Source organism: Gadus macrocephalus, chromosome 8 (assembly GCF_031168955.1).
Source record: "Gadus macrocephalus chromosome 8, ASM3116895v1".
Taxonomy (NCBI): Eukaryota; Metazoa; Chordata; class Actinopteri; order Gadiformes; family Gadidae; genus Gadus; species Gadus macrocephalus.
Genome location: NC_082389.1, coordinates 7589215 through 7612832, shown reverse-complemented (window position 1 = coordinate 7612832; position 23618 = coordinate 7589215). Strand labels below are relative to the sequence as shown.

The 23618-nt window shown below is 44.5% G+C and overlaps 3 protein-coding genes and 1 long non-coding RNA gene across 7 annotated transcripts; 3 read left to right on the top strand and 1 right to left on the bottom strand.

Moving 5' to 3' along the window:
* Nucleotides 1–3426: 3426 nt before the first annotated feature.
* On the bottom strand, nucleotides 3427–5436 carry apoda.2 (apolipoprotein Da, duplicate 2). The gene is made up of 5 exons (XM_060058532.1): nucleotides 5289–5436; nucleotides 4998–5131; nucleotides 4416–4537; nucleotides 4229–4317; nucleotides 3427–3888 (listed from the first exon to the last, which is right to left on the bottom strand). Exons 2-5 carry the CDS (start codon nucleotides 5115–5117, stop codon nucleotides 3647–3649), a joined length of 573 nt encoding a protein of 190 aa, XP_059914515.1. The 5' UTR covers nucleotides 5118–5131; nucleotides 5289–5436; the 3' UTR covers nucleotides 3427–3646.
* Nucleotides 5437–8534: 3098 nt separating this feature from the next.
* On the top strand, nucleotides 8535–11097 carry apoda.1 (apolipoprotein Da, duplicate 1). Of its 4 annotated transcripts, none has more exons than XM_060058529.1 (5): nucleotides 8535–8657; nucleotides 9004–9141; nucleotides 9383–9504; nucleotides 9616–9701; nucleotides 10084–11097. In XM_060058529.1, exons 2-5 carry the CDS (start codon nucleotides 9025–9027, stop codon nucleotides 10305–10307), a joined length of 549 nt encoding a protein of 182 aa, XP_059914512.1. In that variant the 5' UTR covers nucleotides 8535–8657; nucleotides 9004–9024; the 3' UTR covers nucleotides 10308–11097. The 4 variants fall into 4 exon arrangements, with proteins under 4 accessions (XP_059914512.1, XP_059914511.1, XP_059914513.1 ...); XM_060058528.1 differs by having other exon boundaries at nucleotides 8561–8657; nucleotides 8983–9141; XM_060058530.1 differs by lacking the exon at nucleotides 8535–8657 and adding an exon at nucleotides 8664–8798.
* Nucleotides 11098–12476: 1379 nt separating this feature from the next.
* On the top strand, nucleotides 12477–14100 carry LOC132462313 (uncharacterized). The gene is made up of 2 exons (XR_009526798.1): nucleotides 12477–12554; nucleotides 12927–14100. It is a non-coding gene; the product is annotated as an uncharacterized LOC132462313 (long non-coding RNA).
* A 2878-nt stretch (nucleotides 14101–16978) lies between these two features.
* Nucleotides 16979–23354, top strand: and2 (actinodin2). Its single transcript, XM_060058527.1, has 6 exons — nucleotides 16979–17145; nucleotides 17679–17770; nucleotides 19582–19623; nucleotides 20104–20255; nucleotides 21255–22172; nucleotides 22488–23354. Exons 2-6 carry the CDS (start codon nucleotides 17698–17700, stop codon nucleotides 22932–22934), a joined length of 1632 nt encoding a protein of 543 aa, XP_059914510.1. The 5' UTR covers nucleotides 16979–17145; nucleotides 17679–17697; the 3' UTR covers nucleotides 22935–23354.
* Nucleotides 23355–23618: the final 264 nt, after the last annotated feature.

Here is a 23618-nt window from a genome sequence, read left to right as displayed (position 1 = left end):
AAAACAGAATCACACAGAAATGGCTTAGGAATTAGGGGAGTATTAGTAATAGGTGTAAACCACTCATTTAAGAATCTGCTAGGTGTAAGCCTTTTAGCAGGGATTTCTTCAGCTTGTGGGCAAGCGAGCATTACAGGAGTCACGGTGAGGCGAAGGTTTTAACCTCGAAAGAGGTTAAAACCTGGTTTGTGCGCGGTCACGCACCATCTTGTGATCACAGCACCAATCTGTTGTCCGGACAAACTGGCAACGTTGTGGTGTCTCCCGCCCCGGTGGCCACCCCGCCAAAGCCTAATCCGGTAAGGTGCAGCACTAACCCTGTTGGCAATCTCATTTAGGCCTTGATAACAGTCAAGGATCCTCAAGGATCAGGAATCCCTGGAATAAAGTCAGGGGAGGTAAAACCTTAACTACATTCCCTCCAAAAGAAAGGATCTTTGATCCACTGATCCGTGTTACATGGCGTTCACTCTGTTGCCCCAGTGAAGACTTGCTCCATCTCTTACCACCATATCCCATCTTTGATATGTTTCAATACACACTATGGGGGTTCTCTCTCTCTCTCTCTCTCTCTCTCTCTCTCTCTCTCTCTCTCTCTCTCTCTCTCTCTCTCTCTCTCTCTCTCTCTCTCTCTCTCTCTCTCTCTCTCTCTCTCTCTCTCTCTCTCTCACAATAATGAACTATTCACTTTCAATACTACTATACCTTACAAATCATGAATCAGTTCGTATAAGTTATGACAGGGATTTAGCCACAAAGACATTACACATTAAAGTGCATTTAGAGGTGTACTTCTGGATTCAGAAGTAAATGAAAAAAGGGTTAAATAGTCAGCACAGCTAAATATAGATGCAACAACATCACACTCTGTTATCTGATATGCAAACAGAGATAATGAACCAAGATAATGGTCAGAGTTTAAACAACCACAAATATTGATTTATGCAGGTGCCAACTCAAACACTATCTCTCATGGAGTACCATGAGAGATAGGGGGAGAGAGAGAGGGAGAGGTTTATATCTTGATAAGGGTATATTCTGCCGTTTAGGACGCTTTTGTACATGAATTTCAAGGATGAAGACATCGAGACTTCATCCGGGGACCTTTTCAATTGATTAATTATTCTATTAATAATTCCAAAGCATTTTCCTTCCTGTGTTTCCTCTATTTCAAGACCCCCCGGTATCACTCCTTCCTCTTCTCCTTCCTTCCCTCACTTCCTTCCTCCCCACTAAAATCACCAAATTGTCACTGAGCTGACTTTTGAGTGACACTGTGTTATTATCACTGACCCTCCTCAGATCCCCATTGATCCATACTCTGCCCCAGTGTATTGAATGAATGGCAGGTCAGGAAGCCTGTAGTATATATTTTAGTATATATTGTCTGTACTGTTCTCCCCCCAGTGAATAAAGATGATTGCCACATGGGTGATCTCTCTGACCCTGCTCTCTATCCTGCCAGCCAGCCTAAAGGCCGCATTGCCCGGGAGATGTTCTCCAGTCTGCCGTGCAGGCAAACGTACCCTTTGTGAGGATGCATTCATGCTGCTGCATCACTCCATGACGCGCATACACTCGACTGAACACACTGGTATTAATCAACTTCAATCAACTTCACTTTCAGAAATCGGCATCTATCTTTACGCAAAGGGTCAATCCAATAGCAGAGGGAAAAACTACTTACTACAACCTACTAAAGTAGGTTGATTAGAGAGGAACTAGGATCCACTGAAATGCAGAACTACAAGAAAGATCTCCTCACACAAACTCTGCACAGGCAGACACAAGCAGGCAGTTGGTACACCATTTCAGGTGAGAAGAACCATGAAATAGTACCACTATTGCTCACCATTGCTCCAAACCTGCGTCAAAACTGTTTTTTAAATAAAAGAACAGAAACATGTGACGATTACAGCATGACTCAAACCTCTGCCCACTTGTTTGAGGAGTATCTTGGGAACTGGCGGGGCAGCATGAAGCTTGTGGAAGTCTTTGAGTGGGGGAGTGTGTTGTCACGCACGGCCTCCCGAGTCCTCACCGGAGAGCTGGTGCAAGAAAACACTGGGGGTCCACTCCAAAGGAGGAAACCAGTAAGTCATCCAGTGTGGAGCTGCTGGTGGCGGTAATAGGTTGTAAAGGGACCTTTTCATGTTGTCCCCTGTCTGTTTATCATGTTTAGTGTGGACCCCTTTAAGGCTGTCTCCGTCTCCGCCCAGAACCCTGCAGAGAGTAGGGACGTCACACACGCACACACGCACACACACTCACACACACGCACACACGCACGCACACATGCAACTCAAAACAAATGGCCAATTGATTTTCTATTCTCTTTAATAATTGTACGTGACAAAATAGGCTGTATTCATGTACTTGCAAATCCCATTCCTTTCTACATCTGGTCCTTAAGTTTTTATTATTATATATTTCATTCTTATATTCTTATATATTCTTCTGGAACTTTGAGTTATAAAAAGTGACTCCCAAACATGGGCTTTGTTTAGACAGTTTGGAATTGTGTCGACTGCACTGATATTGGATGACTTCAGGAGAGAGGTATTGAAGAACCCCCCAAAAATTTAACTTTTTTATGCGGCCAAAAGCTTCAGGGTTCTCGATCCAATGGAGATGGATAGACTGAGTTTAACTTATTGATGCATCAGCCTGTATGAGAATACTTTTCACCTGTACACTTGTCACTCTGAATTGTACACTTTTATTTACTTACCAATAAATGTAGCCCACGTTATTTCTCCATCCCTTGCAGTTATCCTCACCTAAACCGTTCCCGTACTGAAGAAAAATTGTGACTTTTAAGACACTCTTGATTGCAAAGTATTTGGTTAAGAGTCATGGTCATTGAAAGACAGCTGGGAACATAAAACAATGGGTGAAAGACGGTGACCTTGCTCATCCAGACTGGTATGAACGGTAAGGATAAGACAATGCTGGACAACCCATGAAATATTTTCAATGCACAATGAATTAGGGGAAGGGGAGGTAGTCATGTTTTAGGTGACCAAAGGCATTTACAAAAGACAAGAAAGGAGTTGCCCTGCTAAAAGAAACAAAGGGATTTCAAAAAACAAAAGCCTGAGCGAATGGATTGGGTAGAGGATGGTGAGGCCAGGCTGCTAAACACTCCCCGTTCAAGAAGGCTGCTATCTCTAGATGCAGACAACATTTACACAATTGGCTTATAACATTTGATGAAAAGTCAGGAAGACCATACCGTTTATGTGACAACATAAAATACTTTTTTCCAAGACAGCGACATAATCTCTCAAACGGAACCGAGAGCTAAACCTAAATATCTCAGCCATCTTCCCCGGGGGCCAGCTGCCGCCGCCAACAATCCGACCTGCTGCCTGCACGACCCACCAACGCAAAGGACAATGAAAGGACCACCAAGCCAACATAGTGTGTTTTTTTTATCCAGGTTTAATTGCATTTATTTTTGCACAACAATTTAAACACTTTCCATGGGATAACCGAGCAAGCAAGCCAATCAAAGGAAACACCTTACACGTGATAAGAAGTGGTCGCGTACCATCAACGTGGGAGATGATCTGAGCCAGGACGAGCAGGCTGAGAGCAGAGCGGGCGTCCGGGGCCGTGGGTCAGTGCCTACCGGGGGGGGAGCTTACTGCTCCATGGCGGCACACAGGGCCAGGTCCTGGTCGGTGGCCACCATCTTGTCGACCTTGACCCCGGCGGAGGCCAGGATGCCTTGGAGGTCGGCGAGGGTCTCCTCGGGCATGGTGGGCTCCCTGCTCAGGATCCAGGAGAACTGGGCGCTCACGGGACCGAACTGGCTGCAGCCGAACACCAGGGCGTGGCCGGTGTAGTCGGTGGACAGCACCCAGTAGTCGCCAGGGGGAGAGCCTGGAGGAGGGGGGGGGGACGGCATTACAATCAAACGTCAACCAAGACAGCATTGGCGTAGGGGAGGGTCTATAGTAGTGTGGACTACGTTTGCTAAAAAATGTTATGCCTTGGTGCCGTTGATTTCTACAATATGAATTGGAATATTTTGTGCATTGATTGTGATATTTAGACAGAATATGTTGGAACTTGGATTGCGAAATGAAAACAAAGAGGGGATTGGACATGAATCTGTGCGTGTGGGTTGGTGTTTGAGCTTATGTTTGTGTTTCTGTGCATGTGTGCGTGTTTGTGTGTGAGCGTGTGTGTGTGTGCGCGTGTGATTGTGTGATGTCCTTACCCTCGAAGAAGGAAACCTCAAGCTTGGCGGGCACAGTCGGGTCCGTCGCCTTGGCAGATCCAACAATGGCGTTGATGGTTCCGTTGGCGCTGAGAAAGAGGCAAAATAAACCATTCATACACAGAAACACTCGGTACATATGCATCCACATTGTAAGGAGCCAGTTGGTCCCTGGAGGCCCACTTACAGCAGCTCTCTGTTGAGGACTCCCACCACTCCGGGGCTCTTATCGCTGTAGGTGGCTGTGCCGCACTCCCCCTTCTGGAAAATGGTCGGCAGCTTCGTGATCTCGTACCACGTTCCCAAGTACTGCGAGGTGGGAGAACATGAAGAGTGAGTTTTGGAAGAGTCGGAATTGGAACAGGAACGTCGGTGAACAACAGATTAAACATTCATTTTACATATTGTAGGTTGTCTAGAGCGTTATGGTTTTGCCCGCTTTTGTCACATTGGGGCCTCAATGTTGATTGTTATATACACGAGAAGATCATCAGACCGTAGGTAAAACCGAACCAAGCCATGCAATTTAGCATTTGTTTACAATTCAGTGAGTGTTTTCACCGGTTTGGCAATCTGCGCATTGTGGCCCTTCAGCTCTCAAAACCTGCAGCTCATCGATTCTGTTAACGAAGCTGGTTGATTTGAATTGAGAGAGAGAACAGAAATGACTGTTGCTGTCCCCTCCCAAGGAAAAAAGGAAAAAAGATGCACTAACAAATAAGAGAAAAAGGCGCGCAGAAGTAACGAGAGCAGGGAGTTTGGGGTTCACCTGAGTGGCATCAAAGTTCTCCTGGACGGCGGGCTTGGGACACTTCCCCCACACAAACACCTGAGCGTTGGCTGCCATGACGGACAGCAGCGTCAGAGAGAGCACCTGGAAAACCTGCATCTTCGTTATAAAACCTGCAGTCAGAGAGAGGAGGACAAAGAACAAAATGGACGAGTTCTTCTGAACACACTGGGAATATATTGAGCACTAGCTTACATGCTTGAGAGCTTTACACCACATTATAAAAGACGATGTTGCCAAGAGAGAGTGCAGCTCAGGGCTGCTTCTTACCTGTTAGTATTCTGAAGAATTACCTGTTTGCAATGAATTGTAATGGATTGGCTTCATATTTATAGTGCTTGAGAGCCTCAGCTGCACTAACGACGGTGTAAGATGGCCCCTCCCACCTGTTTACATAGGGGCGGCTACAGAAGAGGCCTACTGTAAGGAGGTGGGAGACCTGGCACCTGTTCAGCTGATTATGTCGCTCCATGGCTAAATACACATCGATGCATCGAGCTGTCCCGCTTTTGTTGCATCACAAATGAAATTGTTGAAGTTAAGGGAATAGCATGGCATGTTCAGATCGTCCTTGGTTGACCACATACCCATTCACATTCCTCTTGAGTATTCTTAGAAAGTTAATATGTGAAGGTGCCCCGGTTTAAAAGATTCATTCTTCTCAATCATTACCGATGACCTCACAGCCTGTATTGATTATTTCAAACTTTAAACCTCTGACCACATTTCTCCGTTCACTTGACTCCAATGCTTAACGTAAAGCCCACACAAAGGTCTGGGATGGTTTTGTTTTGAACAAGAATCAGGTATCTGAACATTTATGATTATTACTTTGCCAGCTGAACATGGCATGCTCTTTAGCCAAAAGCTAACCTTGCCTGACTTGCATGTAGCACTTATATGAGAGGGGAAGGTAAAGGAGATTGATAAAAAAAAAAATCTGGTGCCTTTGATGTAGGTCTTCTCTGTTTACAGAACAAGAAAAATCCATACAATTTATCCCATAGCACGTTTCCACAAAAAGTCATCGTCCTAAATTCACATTGCAGTGAATTGTATTTCCTCCTTTATGTTGAACTAATTAACTGTAACAATTAATTATTCTGTTAGATCACCTTCAGGTCCATTTAGAAAAATAGAAAAATATATTCCTGACACACATGAACATTTTATAGCATTTTTTTAATGACTACGGATGACAATTCAAAATGGATTCATTAGTCTTTTGTATGGAGCTATTCGTTTTGTTTCACCACTTTTTAGTACCACTTTTGAAAACAAATTTAAAAAGGCCAATATTCGGGTACGAGTCGAACTGGGCCTATATTAATATTAATGAATAATCCGGAACCATCCTTCACTGAGCTAGCTGAGGGACGTAGCGTGTCCTTGCAGTCTCTCCTGAGATGAGGAGCTTGTCAAAGTAGTGATCGTCACAGATAACGACGCCCCCACCCTTAAAGGAGGGCGTCTAGGCGTTGGGAGGTGCTGCTGTTAATGCCCGTGGTAAGCAAAGATACTTCCAGACAAATGGACATGATACTTGCTTGTGTGATATGCAATTAGTGCTTGGATTTAAAGGGTCCATGAATCCCGAAATTGCCATTTGTACCTCGGAAGCTCAAGTCCTCTAAAACAGACGAGTTTGGAGTCTGAGGGAGCCGCAGATAACCTCACAACCACCTCCCTTCTGAACTGAAGCCCACACACACACACACACACACACACACACACACACACACACACACACACACACACACACACACACACACGTACATACATGCATGAACATATACGATACACACACACACACAAACACACACACAAACAAAACACGCACACACTTGCAGACAAACACACACAAACACAAACACACACACACACACACACACACACATAAGTACATATACACGTACACAAACACACACACAAACACACATACACACACGCAAACATACACACACACAAACACACACACACACACACACACACACACACACACACACACACACACACACACACACACACACACACACACACACACACACACACACACACACACACACACACAAACACGCTAATTACGTTATTATATTATGCCTCTCTCTACGCCAAAGTTCCTGGGACATTCTTGTATATTTAGGTTAAATGTCATTCCCCTCGTTTTCCTTTGACAGCTAGCTATGTTCACAAGAGCCAAATATAGGTGTTTATGTGTGCATGGACGTGTGTGTTCATAAAAACATACAAACATAACTATGAGCATCTTTGGGACCACATACTATAGGCAGATAACAAACACGAGACCCCCAGTGTGTTTAAACAGGTGTCCTAGTGTGGGTTTCACCAGGAGATGTTTGCTAATGTAAAACATGGACACATTCCTGCTTTAATTTCACCCCAGAGATGATCCTTGTTTACTTTTTGAATACAATCTGGAGGTTGCAGTAGAAACACATCAGAATGTGTCAATAATAATGCATTGATTTGTATAAAAAATATAAACAACACCATACAGAAAAAGGCTAAGGAGCTGTTTTTGGTCATTTAAAAAAAAAAAAAGGAACCTAACCCATAATTATAGTTCTCCCATGTCTATACACGTTGCATGGGCAGAATAGACCACATCTTTAGAGGTTTAAGAGAGGTTATTGAAATAAATAAACAAAGGAGATTTGTAGGTGGTAAATAATACAGAGGAAACAAGACCCACGTCTTTTTTAGTACAATTTTGAGCGACCACTACAGGCCATTGCAGACAAATATTGTTATGGGTTATCTACTCAGGTACTACTGGTCTTATCTTTGTGATGCTGCAGTATGTATCGACCAATCAGACAAAGTTGAAAGGTATGCCGCCCTTCTGTACCCAGTGGCTTTAATGTCGGCCATTACATTTATTTACCTGTTTTAATTGTTATACTTTAGTTTTTTTGTTAATTCATTGACACTGCTTTCGGACATTAAACACAATGCCAAACCATTCCACTCCAATAAAACTACCTAGAAATCCTAGTGCTATAAATACCTGAGCACTACAGAGCCAAACCTTAGAGTTTTTAGGACAACATCACATCATTATTACAACAGCAACAGGAATAGTTGCTGTGAACATCTGTCCAAGTTCTTGTTCCTGTGTTGTTGTGTGCAGTCTCCCAACAGAGGAAGTATGGGAGAAAGTCTAGCAAAAAAAAAGCAAACTGAAATCACAAAATTGCAATGCATCTACTTCCTCCAGTCCTATATAGCAGTGACCCCATACCACATCAGAAACCCTCTCACCAAAGACATTAACGGCAACATCGCCTCCAAAGATGGAACTGCAAACCATGATCTGCTACAAATAATGACAGTACCTAACAACATGTATTTTAAAGATGACCTTACAGAGTCCAAAAGGGTTGTCTGTTTCTATGTTAGAGGGATCCTCAACCCGATTGCTTTATAACACGCATGCTGGTGTGTACCCCATGACTACCATTAGCTAATGGTCTACTTTATGTCCAAAATAAGGCCGGTCCCAGACAAAGAGCCCCATTGATCAAATGGGGCTGGGATGTGGCAAAAGTCAGCGGAGAGCATCGTGTCTATGACATACACAAGGATTACTCCAAGGGACGCCACTCTCTTCACCAGCAGGTAGGCCTTCTGATACTTAAGATTCAGCATAGAGCAAATACTTACAAAATGTATTAGAACAGAAAATTAAGTTATTTATTATACACGGCATCTTTAAACTGATTTTCGGTTCGCTCAACAACGATCTAGGAAATCAAAAAGGTTATTTGTTTTTAGAATGATCTGCAATCATCCTCTACTTGATTGTAAGATGCACTCTAACAGCATTTACACTCCGACTCTAACACGATGGAACTGTTCAGAAGACCATTAAAAAACGGTGCCAATCTCCTTGCTATTCCATAGGCGTAATAGCTTGTTTGCTGTTTCATTTTTCAACTCACAGGCTAACCCTTCCCTTGTTCAGATTACACCGGCACCACCCACTATGACTGGATCCATCGCTTTGGTTCTGCTGGTTCTCCTACCCCTCGTGAGGGGCCAGGTTCCCCATTGGGGGCCCTGTCCTGAGCCTATCACCCAGGCCGACTTCAGCATCAAGCAGGTACCTCCACCACCACCACCACCTCCATCACCCATGAAAGATCTGTTCAAAATGGAACGCATGCTCCACATTAATAACGAATAGATGGCTGTAGTCCATTCGTTTTTATGCAGCATGTTAAAAATATGTATTATATCCATTTTTTATTGATGATGTTTTTGCTGATTCTCTATACTCACAGGACCTATGCGCATGCATTTTTGATAACCCTTGATGTTTCGTGTTTACTTTGCCCTAACAGTTTGCTGGGAGATGGTATGAAATCGCCAAACTGCCAGCCCAGTTTGAAAAGGGACGATGCATCGAGACCAACTTCACCGTAAAGGCGGATAACTCCGTCCGAGTCGTCAGCTCAGAGATACTGTGAGATTAAGGAGAAAAATGTCGAAATTAGAATAGTGTGGTATATTACTTGTGTGGTATGAATAACAGATAACTTCTAAAAACTTGCTAAAAACTTCTTTGACCCAACAGAAGGGGTGAATTGAGAAAAATCGAAGGCTTTGGAATAACAGAGGATCCGAAGAACCCTGCCAAACTGGGAATAACCTTTTCCTACGGTAAGAAGCCAAGAGCCCCTGTTTTGTTAGCGAGTGTGGGTGCGTGAACCTCCCCAGTGTGTGTATATCCACACAGTGTTCTTGTATATGTGTGTACCTACCTAGTGTGTATGGGACAATTAAAATGTATTATAAACAATTTATGTATTTATTTAAATTATATATAATGTATAAAGTCAGATACACATTACATAGAACCCAAACAAACTTTGTTTTAATCACGTATGTATGTGTGAATATACACCTATGTGTGTGTGTGTGTGTGTGTGTGTGTGTGTGTGTGTGTGTGTGTGTGTGTGTGTGTGTGTGTGTGTGTGTGTGTGTGTGTGTGTGTGTGTGTGTGTGTGTGTGCTCGTATCTCTCTCCCTCCTGATCCCGACAGTGCTGCCCTACACCCCGTACTGGATCCTGTCCACCGACTACGTGAACACGGCCGTGGTGTACTCGTGCACCGACATCCTGCGTCTGTTCCACGTGGAGTTCGCCTGGGTGCTGAGCCGCGTTCGCGCGCCGCCCGCCGGCACGCTGGAGAAGGCCGACGAGGTGTTCGCCAAGAACAGCATCGACGTCACCCAGATGATCAACACCCGGCAGCAGGGATGTTGATGGAAAGGAGATCCAACATGTCCTCGTCGCTCTTGATTACTAATAGTATTCTGTGTTTGTGTTCGGAATTTGAGGCCACAGTTAAGGATACAATCTGGTGTTTGTGTATTTTTGGGGGTTTGGCTTGAATTGTGAAATCTATTCCACCCTGAATTTGTAATATGTGAGACTATGTTGCATGCTTGCCTTTGATTTTGCCTTTAAGTATTTAAGAATAATACATATTATTTTCTGCACTTTTTGAGACTTTTTTTTTATACATTTGGGGTAAGCTGTATTTTTTCTTTATTAAAAAATATTCTCTTGATATAGGAAGTTCATCACTAGGTACCTGTACAGAACACTTAGAGAAGCAGTCCCCTTTATAAAAAGTAGGCCTACCTGAAAGTGGGTGAAAAGTTACAAATAAAGAACCACTTTACTTAAAAGTTTAATGGAATATTCCTTGATCAATAAATTGACCCTGACCCTAACCCTTACACTTTATCATTAAATATCAAAATATTTTTCGATTTCAATATGTTGTAGGCTAAAGCGTGGCCCATGGTACAGGAAACACAAGATGGCGCTGTTGAGGAATGATGAGCGTTTCTAACGTTGGCTTTCTAGAGATCGGGTGGTTATTATGCTGCATGTTATTATAATTGGCTAACTTCTATCGTACACACTATTCATTTTGAAAATTAGTGACCATTTAAGCTGTGTAATAGCCTCTTGTTTGAATGTTGTTGATGTCCCAAATTACAGCCATAGAGTGTCTCATTAGAGTCAATAAAAGCCTACACAATCATGTGAGAGTGATTCATTAAAAACGAATTATCCTCAGGTTTGCGACTTCCATGACACAAAACATGACACAAGGTTGTGAAAACAGTCTGATGCCTGATAATTGGGCCGGATAATAGCCTAGTCAGTGGCTAAGGTGTTTGACTCCCAGCTGAAAGGTATGGATCTATCAGCGTTCTAAATGCCAAGCCTCTCCTTAGGACATGTATCTCAGTTCAATGCAAGAAAAAAAATCCATGGTCAATCATCTTTTTAATAATATTTGGCGCACGATTGGTGCGGTCTGTTACATCTTTTTTATAATTTCGAGCAAGATAGGGCCTACTTAACTCCTATTGGTAATGTCTCAAGGTTTGCTGTTCTCTTTTTGGGAGCCGCAGTTTCTAGGCCTATAGGCCTACCCTAGATTACCCTGGTTAGGCTGCCAAACAGCATATTACTGGATGTTTTTCTCCGAATTATTTTCATGCGGAACCACTCGTAGGCTAATGGCTCTGTAGCCTACTTGAAATCATAAAGTAGGCTACCGCTGAAGGGTCAGGCTCATTATCAGCAGCAACCGTACTTCCTGCAGGTGACATCTTCTAGCAGGAGTCTGAGGTATAATGCTGCGTTCGAGTATTCTCTGCGAACCGACTCGGATCTCGGATCTGACGCCACGCCCACACGCGTTTTATTATTTCGCTCGGTCGTTGGAGGAAAACATGGACGCCACCCGGAAAGCTGTTATCGCGGTAGCACCCACAGTCAAAACCTTTATATCCACAGATTCACTGGAGTCAGTTGCATCTTTTGGCATAGGCCAAGCCCATTTGTTTTGAACACATGCTTCGCGTTGTGCCGGCGAAATGCACATTTCTTGTTTATATAGCACATTTAAAACAACAGTACCAAAGTGCTGTACACAAATACAATATATTTGTGTACATAGGCAGAGATACGGACGCAGTAAGGTATTGCAGTAATACGAGTGATTGAAATTACCATTTAAACCACCAAAGTGGTCCAAGCACAAGGCTTCAAGTCACAATAGGCGCAGCCATCTTGAATTCTGTCTCGGAATTTCGCTCGGTCACCACTGAGTTCAACCGAGATGGCGAGATCGCCGTCCGAGGAAAAGGGGCGTGTTTGTGCGTGTCGCTAGGCAACGACCTCCGAGACGGATGGATAATAAAACGCACCAACTCGTTAATTCGGAAAAGGAGAACAGAATGGTTATTTTCCAACTTTTCTCAGAATTCTGAGATAATCAGCTTGTTTCTTTCATGACTTTCTCGCCAATCTGCTGTAATTGTCGATAATTCAGAAAAAACGGGCAATTTATTTCGTAAAAATAAAAATACTTCATTGTATATGTGCTTCCGTAGTTAACCATCTAGCTAGTCAATTATGTCTGGATGATGGATGAGGATTGAAGAAGCACGGACTCTTGATTGACCAGGACCAGGCAGCCAATGAAAGGTTTGTTTATTACAGCCCAACATATATCCTAAATACAGAGTAATATATACATTAAGTTTGTTATTGTTTCTTTTACTAACATTAGGCCTATATAAAGGTTTGTTTTCCTTATTTTTTGGGATTCCAACTAAAGGCTTGTGGCTTATTTATGTATTTATTCTTTTGATTTGTTTCTGTCGATTTTATTTTTTTAAACCAGAGTGAATAACCAGAGGCGGTCTTTGATCCTTAGGGGTTTGTGTTGATTTGGAAACAGCAGGAAAGTTTGAGAATATTCCTCATGCCTTGCCTACCTCTTTTTTCCCCCGTACAAAAGTGTGTTTCATAATATAGTGTGATCTCTGTCCCGGGGGCCAACGGTACATCAAACAGCTCTGACTTCTCGCCATATGCCACACAGCTTCAGTGAGGACCATCGCTGCGGGATCACCGAAGGGCTTGGATTACAAGAGGCCAAGTTGGGAAGACGGAAGTGGAAAATAGGAGGAGACTGGTTTAACTTCCTCTCGGAAGAGACGTGTAGCTTTTTGTTGTGTTAAGTGGAAAGACCCCCATTCCCTCGGCTTTTGTTTACTTTATTGATCCTTGAAAACTAAAATGTAATAAGGAAACAGGAAATATTTGAATCAGACACAATAAATGTATGCCGAAGAATACAGCCAAACTATTTGTATAACTTTTCCATAAGTAACAAACCTACTCAAAATAATGTTTTTTATTTGTTAGTTTGTGTTAATTGTTCTAGTATGCAAGACGCTCTCTTAGCAGAGAGTGGCTTGCATAGATCAAACAGAAGATTAGTACAAGGTAAATCCTTAGGTCAAATAACTAGTACCATTCTTTACTTTAAAACAAGCTGTGTTGTTGCTGCTTTTGTACAAATGGGGGACCATCAATGTCACATTGGAATATGGTGAAATTATAGCAATGTGCCAATTTGAACAGACAGCTTGTCTAGACAGCTTATTCCATAAGCAACGTGTTTCAGAAGCATAATATAATTCTACTGCCAGTCCGAGGAGTCCTAAAAACGGTCTCTTAAAGCAAAAGTATTGAGCCTGCTGTTGCATGCAACGAAAAATAACTAAAACCACATCAAACATGTGTCATCTTTTTCTGCTTTTCTTTCATGGCAGGTCAGGTTTTTGTTTGCGAAAATGCTTTAAATCATCTGAAAAGGGTTTTTCTGGGTCTGTGATTTCCATGAGCCACACCTATATGGGCCTGTACTAAAAACTGTGATAGAAAAACAAAAACGGGAATGCCTGAGAAAGCAAAACAAACCAGGATAATACTAACCCTGAGAAAGACCTCGAACCAATCATAAAAACACAGATGGAAAGCCCCTTTAAACCAACAGTGAGACAGTTAACACCTTTCACCTTTGTTTGTTCAATGTCAACCTCAAAGTTTGAATACCCTTACTGTGTTTCTTTCTCCTGAAGGCCGTCCCTTGTCTCTGTTCTACAATTATACCCTATTTAAACAATAATGGAGACCCATTATCATTAAATATGGGCGGCATGACAGCTGGTATGTTGTGATGTGTGAATAATGCACCCATGTAAAAATAGCCCTCGTAATGTTGCATGGATTGAACTAACTGGCACAATAGATAAATAAATAAATTGCTCTTCTTCGTTATGTCCTGGCAGTGTGAGGGTCTGAAGGTGACGATGTGGCATTCATTCATGTGCATGCTGCTACAGTTCCTCTTGTTAACCTTTGACCTCGCAAAACAGAAAGGGCATACAATGAAAGAGAGGGCAGTCCTGTTCTCTTGTATATATCCCCTTGGACCTGCCAACCTATCAGACCACTTTATGGCAAAGTCAGTGTTGTTTGAACCTTGCACACTGATGTCAATCTACCCTAAGGACGAAAGATGATAGATGATAAATGTACGAATATGTCATGGATTTTTAATGTAATTTTTTGCTTTTGCCGCTGCAGATTTGAAGGCCCTGTTGGATGGTGACGACATGCAGTGAGGGAGGTTAACATGTTTCCTATAGGGGCTGAGATGACTTTCAGAAGGGAAGGAAAATAAAAAAAAACTCTGGCACAGTGCATCTTTTTCCGCCGTTGTCATTTATTCTCTTTTTGTTGGGAAGGGGAGACAAACTGCCAATTTAGCCAATAATGATATACAATTCCACGTTCATTGGTGTGCTAGTTAAACCAAAAAAAAATAAAAAACACATTCTGAAAAATGTAACCGCTGGCTCCAGATGTCGTGAAATTCTTCGGATCCCAAGGATTCTCCCCCCCCCCCCCCCATCCCCCAGCCCCCCTCCTCCTCCACCTGTATGGTTTGTTAAAATTATTAGGCTGGATCGTGCTCAAGTCAGGCACATGTCAGCCTCTTCCAAACTGAATTGTAGGTTTCAGTGAGTCAGAGAACACCTGTTCAGGGCATATTTTAAACATAATTATATATCTGGTGGGTGTTGCTCCTATGCTGTGGGTGCTATAGCGTCTATAGCAGCAACAGCATTATCATACTCATATATCATTCATTGTCGGACTGTACCATATTAATTAATTAATGAACTGTGTTTCATTTGGATGTATGTATAAATGTTAACAGTTGTCAACAAGCAATTATTGATTCAATCCAAAATGAGTGGGTTAAGAATTATGTTATTATGGGTGTGTGAGAGGGCATTCAAGGGGAAAAATAGTAAATAAAACATCAGAGAAATATTGGTTAAATTGGGCAGAATAAATAAACACACAATCTCACCAATAAATGTGTACAAAAGTGAAACAGTATTTATGAGCTCTTACAAACATTGCATCATATTAAACATTGAAATACATTTAAATATAGTTAAGTCCACTCGTTGTACCACATCATGTTTTGATGACGTCATAAATGTTTAATTTATTTCAGCTTCCCATTAGCATGTGGCTATCGTTTTAGCGCCAGAGAGAGGTGCTTTTGAAGTATTTTTCAAGCACGGCTCCGGCACACAAAGAGGAGAGCGAGTGAAAAAGTGCTTACATGGAAGTATGCGGTCTGGGCTTCTTATCTTTACGAGTTGCTCTCTTTATGAGCGAGAGACATTTTATGAGTTTGAGACATTCATTCACTCACCATGAGTTTTCCATGCATGGGGAAGTCCTAAAATCTCTCTTGTTGTTGGTTCTCCCTGTGTAACATGGTGGTGGCACGATTGTGTGTGTGTGTGTGTGTGTGTGAGAATTACACGTTATCTGGCAGAGAGAGGCTGTGTCACCATTTCGAACACCAGTGATGGTGATGACATATTTTTGGAAAACATTTTCTTTTTTTCCATACTTTTGGGAGCAGGATATCACATTGAGGTAATAGGGTGTCACAGAAGAAAGAACAGGACAGTGATGAGAATGAAAACAACGTGGCAAAGTATATATAATTAGACACATAAGAGTAGATTGCTCTGCAAACATTTGTTGACCCTGTTGATCTATTTGGTATCTATTTGTGTAAGATGAATGTGGAAAAGTAATATTTTTTCTATGTAATAATAGAGAGAGAGAGAGAGAGAGAGAGAGAGAGAGAGAGAGAGAGAGAGAGAGAGAGAGAGAGAGAGAGAGTTAACAGGTTACACAACACAAAAACATGTCCAAAATAATTCCACAATGCAAACTACAGACTCCTGAAGTCTGTGTTTGCAGAGTTTGCGGGGAGAGGCTACGTGGCATGTTTGAGCGAAAGGTGGGGACCCACCGGGGGTTTTCACTGAGGGGGGGGGGGGGGGGGGCGTTGCTGTAGCTCTCTTCATTAGCCCCCAAACTCTGTTCCCTAACCAGAGCCTTGCATCCATAATCCACCCAGCTCCCCAACCCACCATAATTGTTTCAATGCATCCAGGCAGGCACCTGCAAGAAATATATAGGTTTAATGGACCAAAACACGTTTTTCCCCTTAACGCTTGCTTTTCTCCTCTCTTACAGGCAGTTGTGAAACTCAAATAAAAGTCTTGTGGAAAAAAGAGAACTGGAACAAATTGAGGTGCGTCTGTGGGCTCGTGCAAGGAACCGGATGGACCGGGTCCACTGGCCAGTGGCCACTGAACTGGTTCTGCCCACTCTGGACTCTGCTGTCCACTGTTGCTAATACACCAATGATGCAAGACAGCAGGAGTTACAGCAAAAGGATAACCCCTACTTACCTTATTTACAATTTAAACTATTTTCTGATTGATATTTTTTGTATTTATATGAGGATTGGATCCACATTTTTAAGAGCTATACATCAAATCAGCTCATTGAGATGTTCTCTTGACCCCCCCCCCCCTGCTGCTCATCACCGCTAATTACAGGATCCCCATTGGCTGCTGGGCCGCCCGGTCACAGGAGCCAATCCCGGAGCACCTAACAGCATGTCTGGGGTCCGAGTGACGTATGCGTTTTGTTTTTAATGATCACAGGCCTCCGCTTAAAAACGTTTCTCCACCCCATCGGTCCGACACAGGGGAGCAGGTAGGCGATAGGTGTGTGTGTGTGTGTGTTGCTCTCGACGACTCCTTTGCCTCCCCCATCCCAGAGAAGTTGGATCCAGAGGGCCGTTGGCTCCCAGTCAGAGATACAGCACCTGGAACAGGTAAGCTGGGCGCCCACATGTTTAGAGTACCAAACAGTGGATAAATGAACCTATCCCAAGCAGCAGCCCTTTTGCTGGTAGCCTACTTGATGACTTTGTTGTTCGTAGTGGGAATCTGGAATGAAAAAAAACATTGAAAACAATTTTTATTTTTTTGTCCAATCATGAACAACATGTGAGCATAGGATTCATAAGCATATTTGTAATCTCAGTCCACTAACTAGCTCGGGTTTTAATTAGGACCCCGGCACTGGGATTTAACTGCTGCTGATTGCTGATTGCTGTTTGGTATTCAGATATGTTGATGGCCTGTATATAATGACATTAAAAAAGTATCGCCAAATTATATAGGAGCTGCTCATATCATTTATAGATATTTTTTAATTGCTTCTAATGTTCACTTAGTTCAAGTATTTGTTTTTCTTCCTTTGCAAGAATATATTAAACACATGCATTCGAAGACCATGCAGCAACAATTTAAAAGACAATTATAGTGGTGCATATTGTTAATGTCTCTGATGTGTCTCTTACAGGAAGAAACTCAGAACAGAAATGGCTCAAGACAGAAGCCGATCTCTTTCCCTGGTCCACACTGGACTGCTGATAGCAGTGGTCCTGCTACCAGGTGAGGGACTTCTGCTGGGTTTGATTATGGACCTGAGCTGTTGGGTTTGATTATGGACCTGAGCTGTTGGGTTTGATTATGGACCTGAGCTGTTGGGTTTGATTATGGACCCGAGTGTTCTGCTCAACTAAGCTGCTTTTCTGAACTGGCTTTGATTGACACAAATGAAATTGAACAAATCTGGACAGGCAACACTTTACAATAAGGATATATTAATTAACAATTAATTACAATTATATAATTCAGTAATAAGCATTATTATATAGCTGTAGGTTAGGGTAACTGGATAATGTTTACAAGATGGTGTGCCAATGCAATCAGAGTTACTTTAACAACCAGAGTTACTTTAACAGAGTTACTTTAACTACCACACAAAAACCTAACCCTATTTGATAATGTTAGTGAACAAAGCCCTCATAACCTTAGTTAAACTGAATCCCATTAGTAAACATGAACACCCTTAGCAACTACACAATCAGTTAAGTATAAATGAACTTAGTTAATGCTTATTGCATTAACACCAAGTGTTACCAGCGGAAACCAATTTGAATCCCTAACTGGACGAATGCATTATTGTTGACAGCTTATGTAAGTAAAGAACAATATAATAAGTTCAACATAAACCATCTTAAATCACAGCATAATAATGATGATGATGATAACAAAGATGAAGACTAGGATGATACTAATAATAATCATCAAAATGTCAAAAATAATAACAACAATCATCATTTCGTCATTAAGTCCGTTCAACAGTACGTTTTTGAGTTCACACATTCATATTCCCCTGTTAACGAGGGCTCAAACGCCATAAAGCACATCAAAGCTCTCCCCCAGAGCAGCACGGTCCCCTTGTCTCCACGTCGGGGCTCAGCGGCGGCTCTGACCAATAAACTCGGAGGGGGGGGGGGGGGGGGGGGGGCGTGGGGGGGAGGGGGGCAGCAGAGGGTCTTCCATAATCAGCTGACTGGGCGCTTTCCCCGGAGTCGTTAACTTCTGAGGGTTATGCCACGGACGGAACCGGGGTAACACACCGCCCCCCCCCACCGCCCCGCCCCCCCCCACCGCCCCCCCCCCCCCCCACCCTCCGACCCCCTGTTTTTACAATGCTGAGCTAACGAGTGCGGTCCACTGTACCAACGTTTCATGAGTGCGTGTGTGTGCAGGTGTGTGTGTGTGTGTGTGTGTGTGTGTGGACCTGCAAAGTGTGGGTCTTTTTGCGAGCGTGTGCAAGCCTACACACATGTGAAGGTATGCACACATGTGTTAAGTGCACTAGAGAGAGTGAGGAAGGCAGAAGGAAAAAGAGAGAGAAAGAGAGAGAAAGAGTCGAGAGAGCGAGTGAGCGAGTGAGCGAGCGAGCGAGTGAGCGAGTGAGCGAGTGAGTGAGCGAGTGAGTGAGTGAGCGAGTGAGTGAGTGAGTGAGCGAGTGAGTGAGTGCGCTTCGTGGACGTTCCTGGGGCTCTTTGTAGTTTTACAGGTTAGCTCCATGAAGAGCAGGGGCGGCCGCCTAATAAACCAGCCACAGCCAGTCCAACTGCGTGTCCTTTGGTGTGTACGTGTGTGTTTAATGTATAGGTTTGAGGGTAGGGTCCTGGGGTTTGAGGGGAGGGAGGGGGGGGGGCTTGTATAGCCACAGGACGTTGCCTGGGCCGGGGCGCCAGAGAGCCGGAGCCCCTCCGTCGACTCCTGGGGGCGCAGTGCTAGGGGCTCAGCATTTTTTTATTGGAGGCCTCAGACATCTGGGCCTCATAGTGTCCCGGCTACTGTTTTATGTTTACGTGTGTGTGTGTGGGTTTCTTGTTTTACAGACTTTCTGGGGGCGGTGCCAGTAGATCAGCATAAGGAGGACGGTGAGGAGTTTTGTGCTACACTAGACATTTTTTTCGGAAATGGTTAAGCAGGCGATGAAGCCGAACATCTATTGAGGATGTTTTGACGTTGACACATGGACTCATCGGATCATATCGCGTATCGTTCAAATGTTTACTATTTTATTTGGTGGTCACGATCCGATAGTCAGTTCATGCATAAACAAGGGCTACATTTATGCGTTCATCCATCCCTCCATCGTCTATTTATCTATCGCTCTACTTGTCCAATGGGACATGCATGCATGGATGCCTTCCTCGGGCACGCTTATACACACGCACTCGTGCACGCACAAATGCACACACACACACACACACACACACACACACACACACACACACACACACACACACACACACACACACACACACACACACACACACACACACACACACACACACACACACACACGGGATTTAAATAGCTTTATACCATCTGAATGGCATTCCCTGTTGTTTCAGTATCTGCAGTGTCAAGCGATGCAGAGAGCGGAGATCAGAAGCTGGTGCGCAACAGAAGAAACCTTGCTTTCATGGCCCTGCCGCAGTTCCAGCGTGTCCCTGACTTCTGGGCATGGTACAAGCTCTTCACTGAGACTCACAACCAGGAAGGAGTGAGTTGCCTTCATTCATCGTCAATCCTTTTGTGCAAATGGTGCCACAGGGACTGAAGGCACCAAACAGGAGTTTAAATCAGAACACTTTAACGGATATTTGTAGTATGGGGGTCGATTCTCCACCATATTGAGAGTACTCGAGAGAGCTGAAGTAATGCTTAAACTTCAATCAAATGTACATGTACTGTAATTAAGCTAAGGAAAGTTGACTTTTCCACGTATTGCATGAGAAATGCTGCGGCAGTTTCAAACACGACCATGTCTCCCCATATGGAGACATTTTTCATGATTAATTACTAGACAATGAGCAAAAAACATTACTAGCTTCATGATGATGTTGCAATGTACAAGCCCTACACAAAATAAATAACAAATCAAATCAGCTTCTCTGGTTCTGAACTGAAAACCCAGAAGCTCTCCCTTAAACATGAGGTTGTTTGGCCTCTGGCATTGCATGCAGTTTTCATGAGCAGCACTCGTACAAACTCAAAATCATAGTCGGCACAGCATTCCCTTTGGTCCTCAACAAAAGACAATTTGAGCAGGTCCTCAACAAAAGAAAATTTGAGCAGAGACATGCCTACAGAGACCTCTAATTATAGTTAGATATTTTCGTTGCAGACTTTAACCAAAGGTAGTTGATTTAGTTAAACTATTTTGGATTTTATTATGGTTTAAAGGTGACACATTAAACGACCAAGTGTGATTAGTGATTAGCCGTTAGAAGCCATTTTGAAAATGTGCCTCTTCTGACATCACAAGTGGGCGTATCCACCTAGATGTGTGCTGAATAGATCCGTCTAGTATCCTACCCAGTGTGGTGGACAGGCCCACTTGTGATGTCAGAAGAGGTTGATTTCCAAAACTGCTCGTAACGGCTAATCAAAAGTCACACCTGGTGGTATAATATGTCACCCATAAGTCTTCAGAATTAAATAAATGTTGGTGTGTGCGTGTGCGTGTGCGTGTGTGTGTGTGTGTGTGTGTGTGCGTCAGGTCGAGGACCTGGACCGCCTCTACCTGACCTGGCTGCAGAACAAGCACCGCTCCGAGGAAGGTCCGGCCTTCAACCACTACCTCAACCACCTCAGCGAGATCTACAAGACCTGCGCCAACTCCGACGACCCCGAGTGCATCGCCGAGCACACCAGCAAGCCCAAGGCCGCCATGGTGATGCCCGCCCAGTTCAGGGCGGCCGCCGTGCACACGTGCAACCCGTACACCGACCCCTACTGCATGTTCCCCATGCTCGCCAAGGGAGTGCCCGTGGAGGCCGCGCCCGCCCCGGCCCCGGCCCAGCTCCCCGTCCCCATCTTCAGCCCCATGCTGCCCTCCCCCATGAAGACCCCCACGGGCTACTACTACTACGCCCCCGTGCTGGAGCCCTTCCTCAGCCACGAGCAGAGGGTGGAGCTCATGAGGATCTGCAAGCCCGAGGATGTGGAGTGCCTGCAGTACCACCTGAGAGCGGCCTACGGCTACCGCCCCGTGGCCGGCCCCGCACCCTCCTACTCCGCCCTCAACTGCAACCCCAAGGACCCCTACTGCAAGCCCGTGCTGGTGCAGCAGGCGCCCACCGGCTTCTACCACACGCTGTACCCTGGCTGCGACCCGGCCGTCGACCCCCTGTGCGCGTCCGAGGCCGGCCCCGCCCCGCTGTCCGCCGACGGGGCCCCCAAGGAGCAGCACTGCAACCCGCTGTTCGACGGCGGCTGCAACCCCCTGACCGCCACCAAGCTGTCGGGCCTCACCAAGCCCGTGCTGGAGTACCTCCAGAAGGATGGGCCCGCCGCACCCGCCGCCGCCGCGTCCGTCCCCGCCCCTCTGACCTGCGACCCCCGCACCAACCCCTTCTGCATCCTGGCCGCGGCGCACTACCTGCGGAGGCCCCAGCCGCAGCTGCCTGAGCACCAGGTCTGAGTCCCCCCACACTGCGTGGCTGTGCTTCAGGATGAATGGTTCCGGTCTCATGTAGAGCCCTCCAGTCCGTTGACATGGTTGTGTGTGTCTGTCTTTTTTTTTGCTTTTCTTCTGTTAGCCGTATAAAAACACATGTAGTGAAACGTGTTCAGAAACATGTAGTGAAAGGGTGCATCATGAGTGTCTATTGTGGTATCTTACTGTTGATCTGATTTTCCAAGACAAGTGGTAGAAACTTTTAACAAAAAACAAGTTAATCAGTCAGTCCATCCATGAATCTATCAATCAATCAATCAATCAATCAATCAGGTCCGCTACAGGCTCGGGGTCCACGGCAAGACCAGGGACGGCCACGACTGCTACGTGCACTATGATAAGGACTGCATCGCCGTGGGAGACCAGCCCAAGGCCCCGGCCGCCGTCAAGGCCCCGGCCACGCCCTACTGCCACCCCTTTGACCCCAGCTGCGGGAAGTTCGCCTCGCCCGCCGCCGCCGCCGTAGCGGCGCCCGCCAAGGCGGCCGGCCCCGACGACATCATCCTGCCCCACCCCGACTGCGATCCTGAGGTCGATTACAACTGCCGCCTGCGTCGCGGCAAGCCCGCCGCGGCCATCACCGCCGCCGCAGATGAGCCCGCCGCCGCCGCCGCCATCACCGCCGCCGCAGAAGAGCCCGCTCGCATGACCCGCTCCCAGGCCGCTCCGAGTTTCGAGGACTTCCTGAGCGGCTACCTGAGCCAGTACCAGCAGAAGTGAGCGGTTGATGACCGGCAACAAGAACATTATCATCGTCGGCTACACAGCCGACTGGCGGCCAGAGGAGAGGAGTTTGTCCTTGCCTCCCGTCACGGACACCAAACGCCATTATAGTCGCGAGGCGTTCAAGCTCGTAGCATCATTCCTGAATTATGATAGTGATAGTTATTAATAGTGTTACAAGTGTTTGAAGAGTTGTTGTCATTTGATCCACAGATGGGGACATTTAAAAAGGGGGTTGAGCAGGTTTTCAGTGTACCATGAAAAAACAATGTTAATTGTGTGCATCCATTACTATGTGTGTTTGCAAGAAACATCCTCTTGTATAGTTGTGCGTTAGAATCTAAACAAGTTTGAATTTGTGTCCGTGTATTCTTTCTCTGTTGTACATTCTGTTCCCATTAAAATTAGACAATAATCTCAAGGTTTCCTCTTCCATTTCTACAATATTTAATGTTTTTCTTTAGATTTATTTTATGAAAACAAAAGGTTACTGAGAAGACAAAACAGTGTTTTCTCTTTTAGCCTTTATAAAGATAAACGTTGAAAAAGATTAGCTGAAAAATATTTTGGATTTCTGATGACACACATAAGCACACATAGCATACCAACCTTAACTAACGAAAAAGCAAAACCTTACCAAACCAATGGAAAAATTAAGCTTTAAAGAACACAGGCCTACTC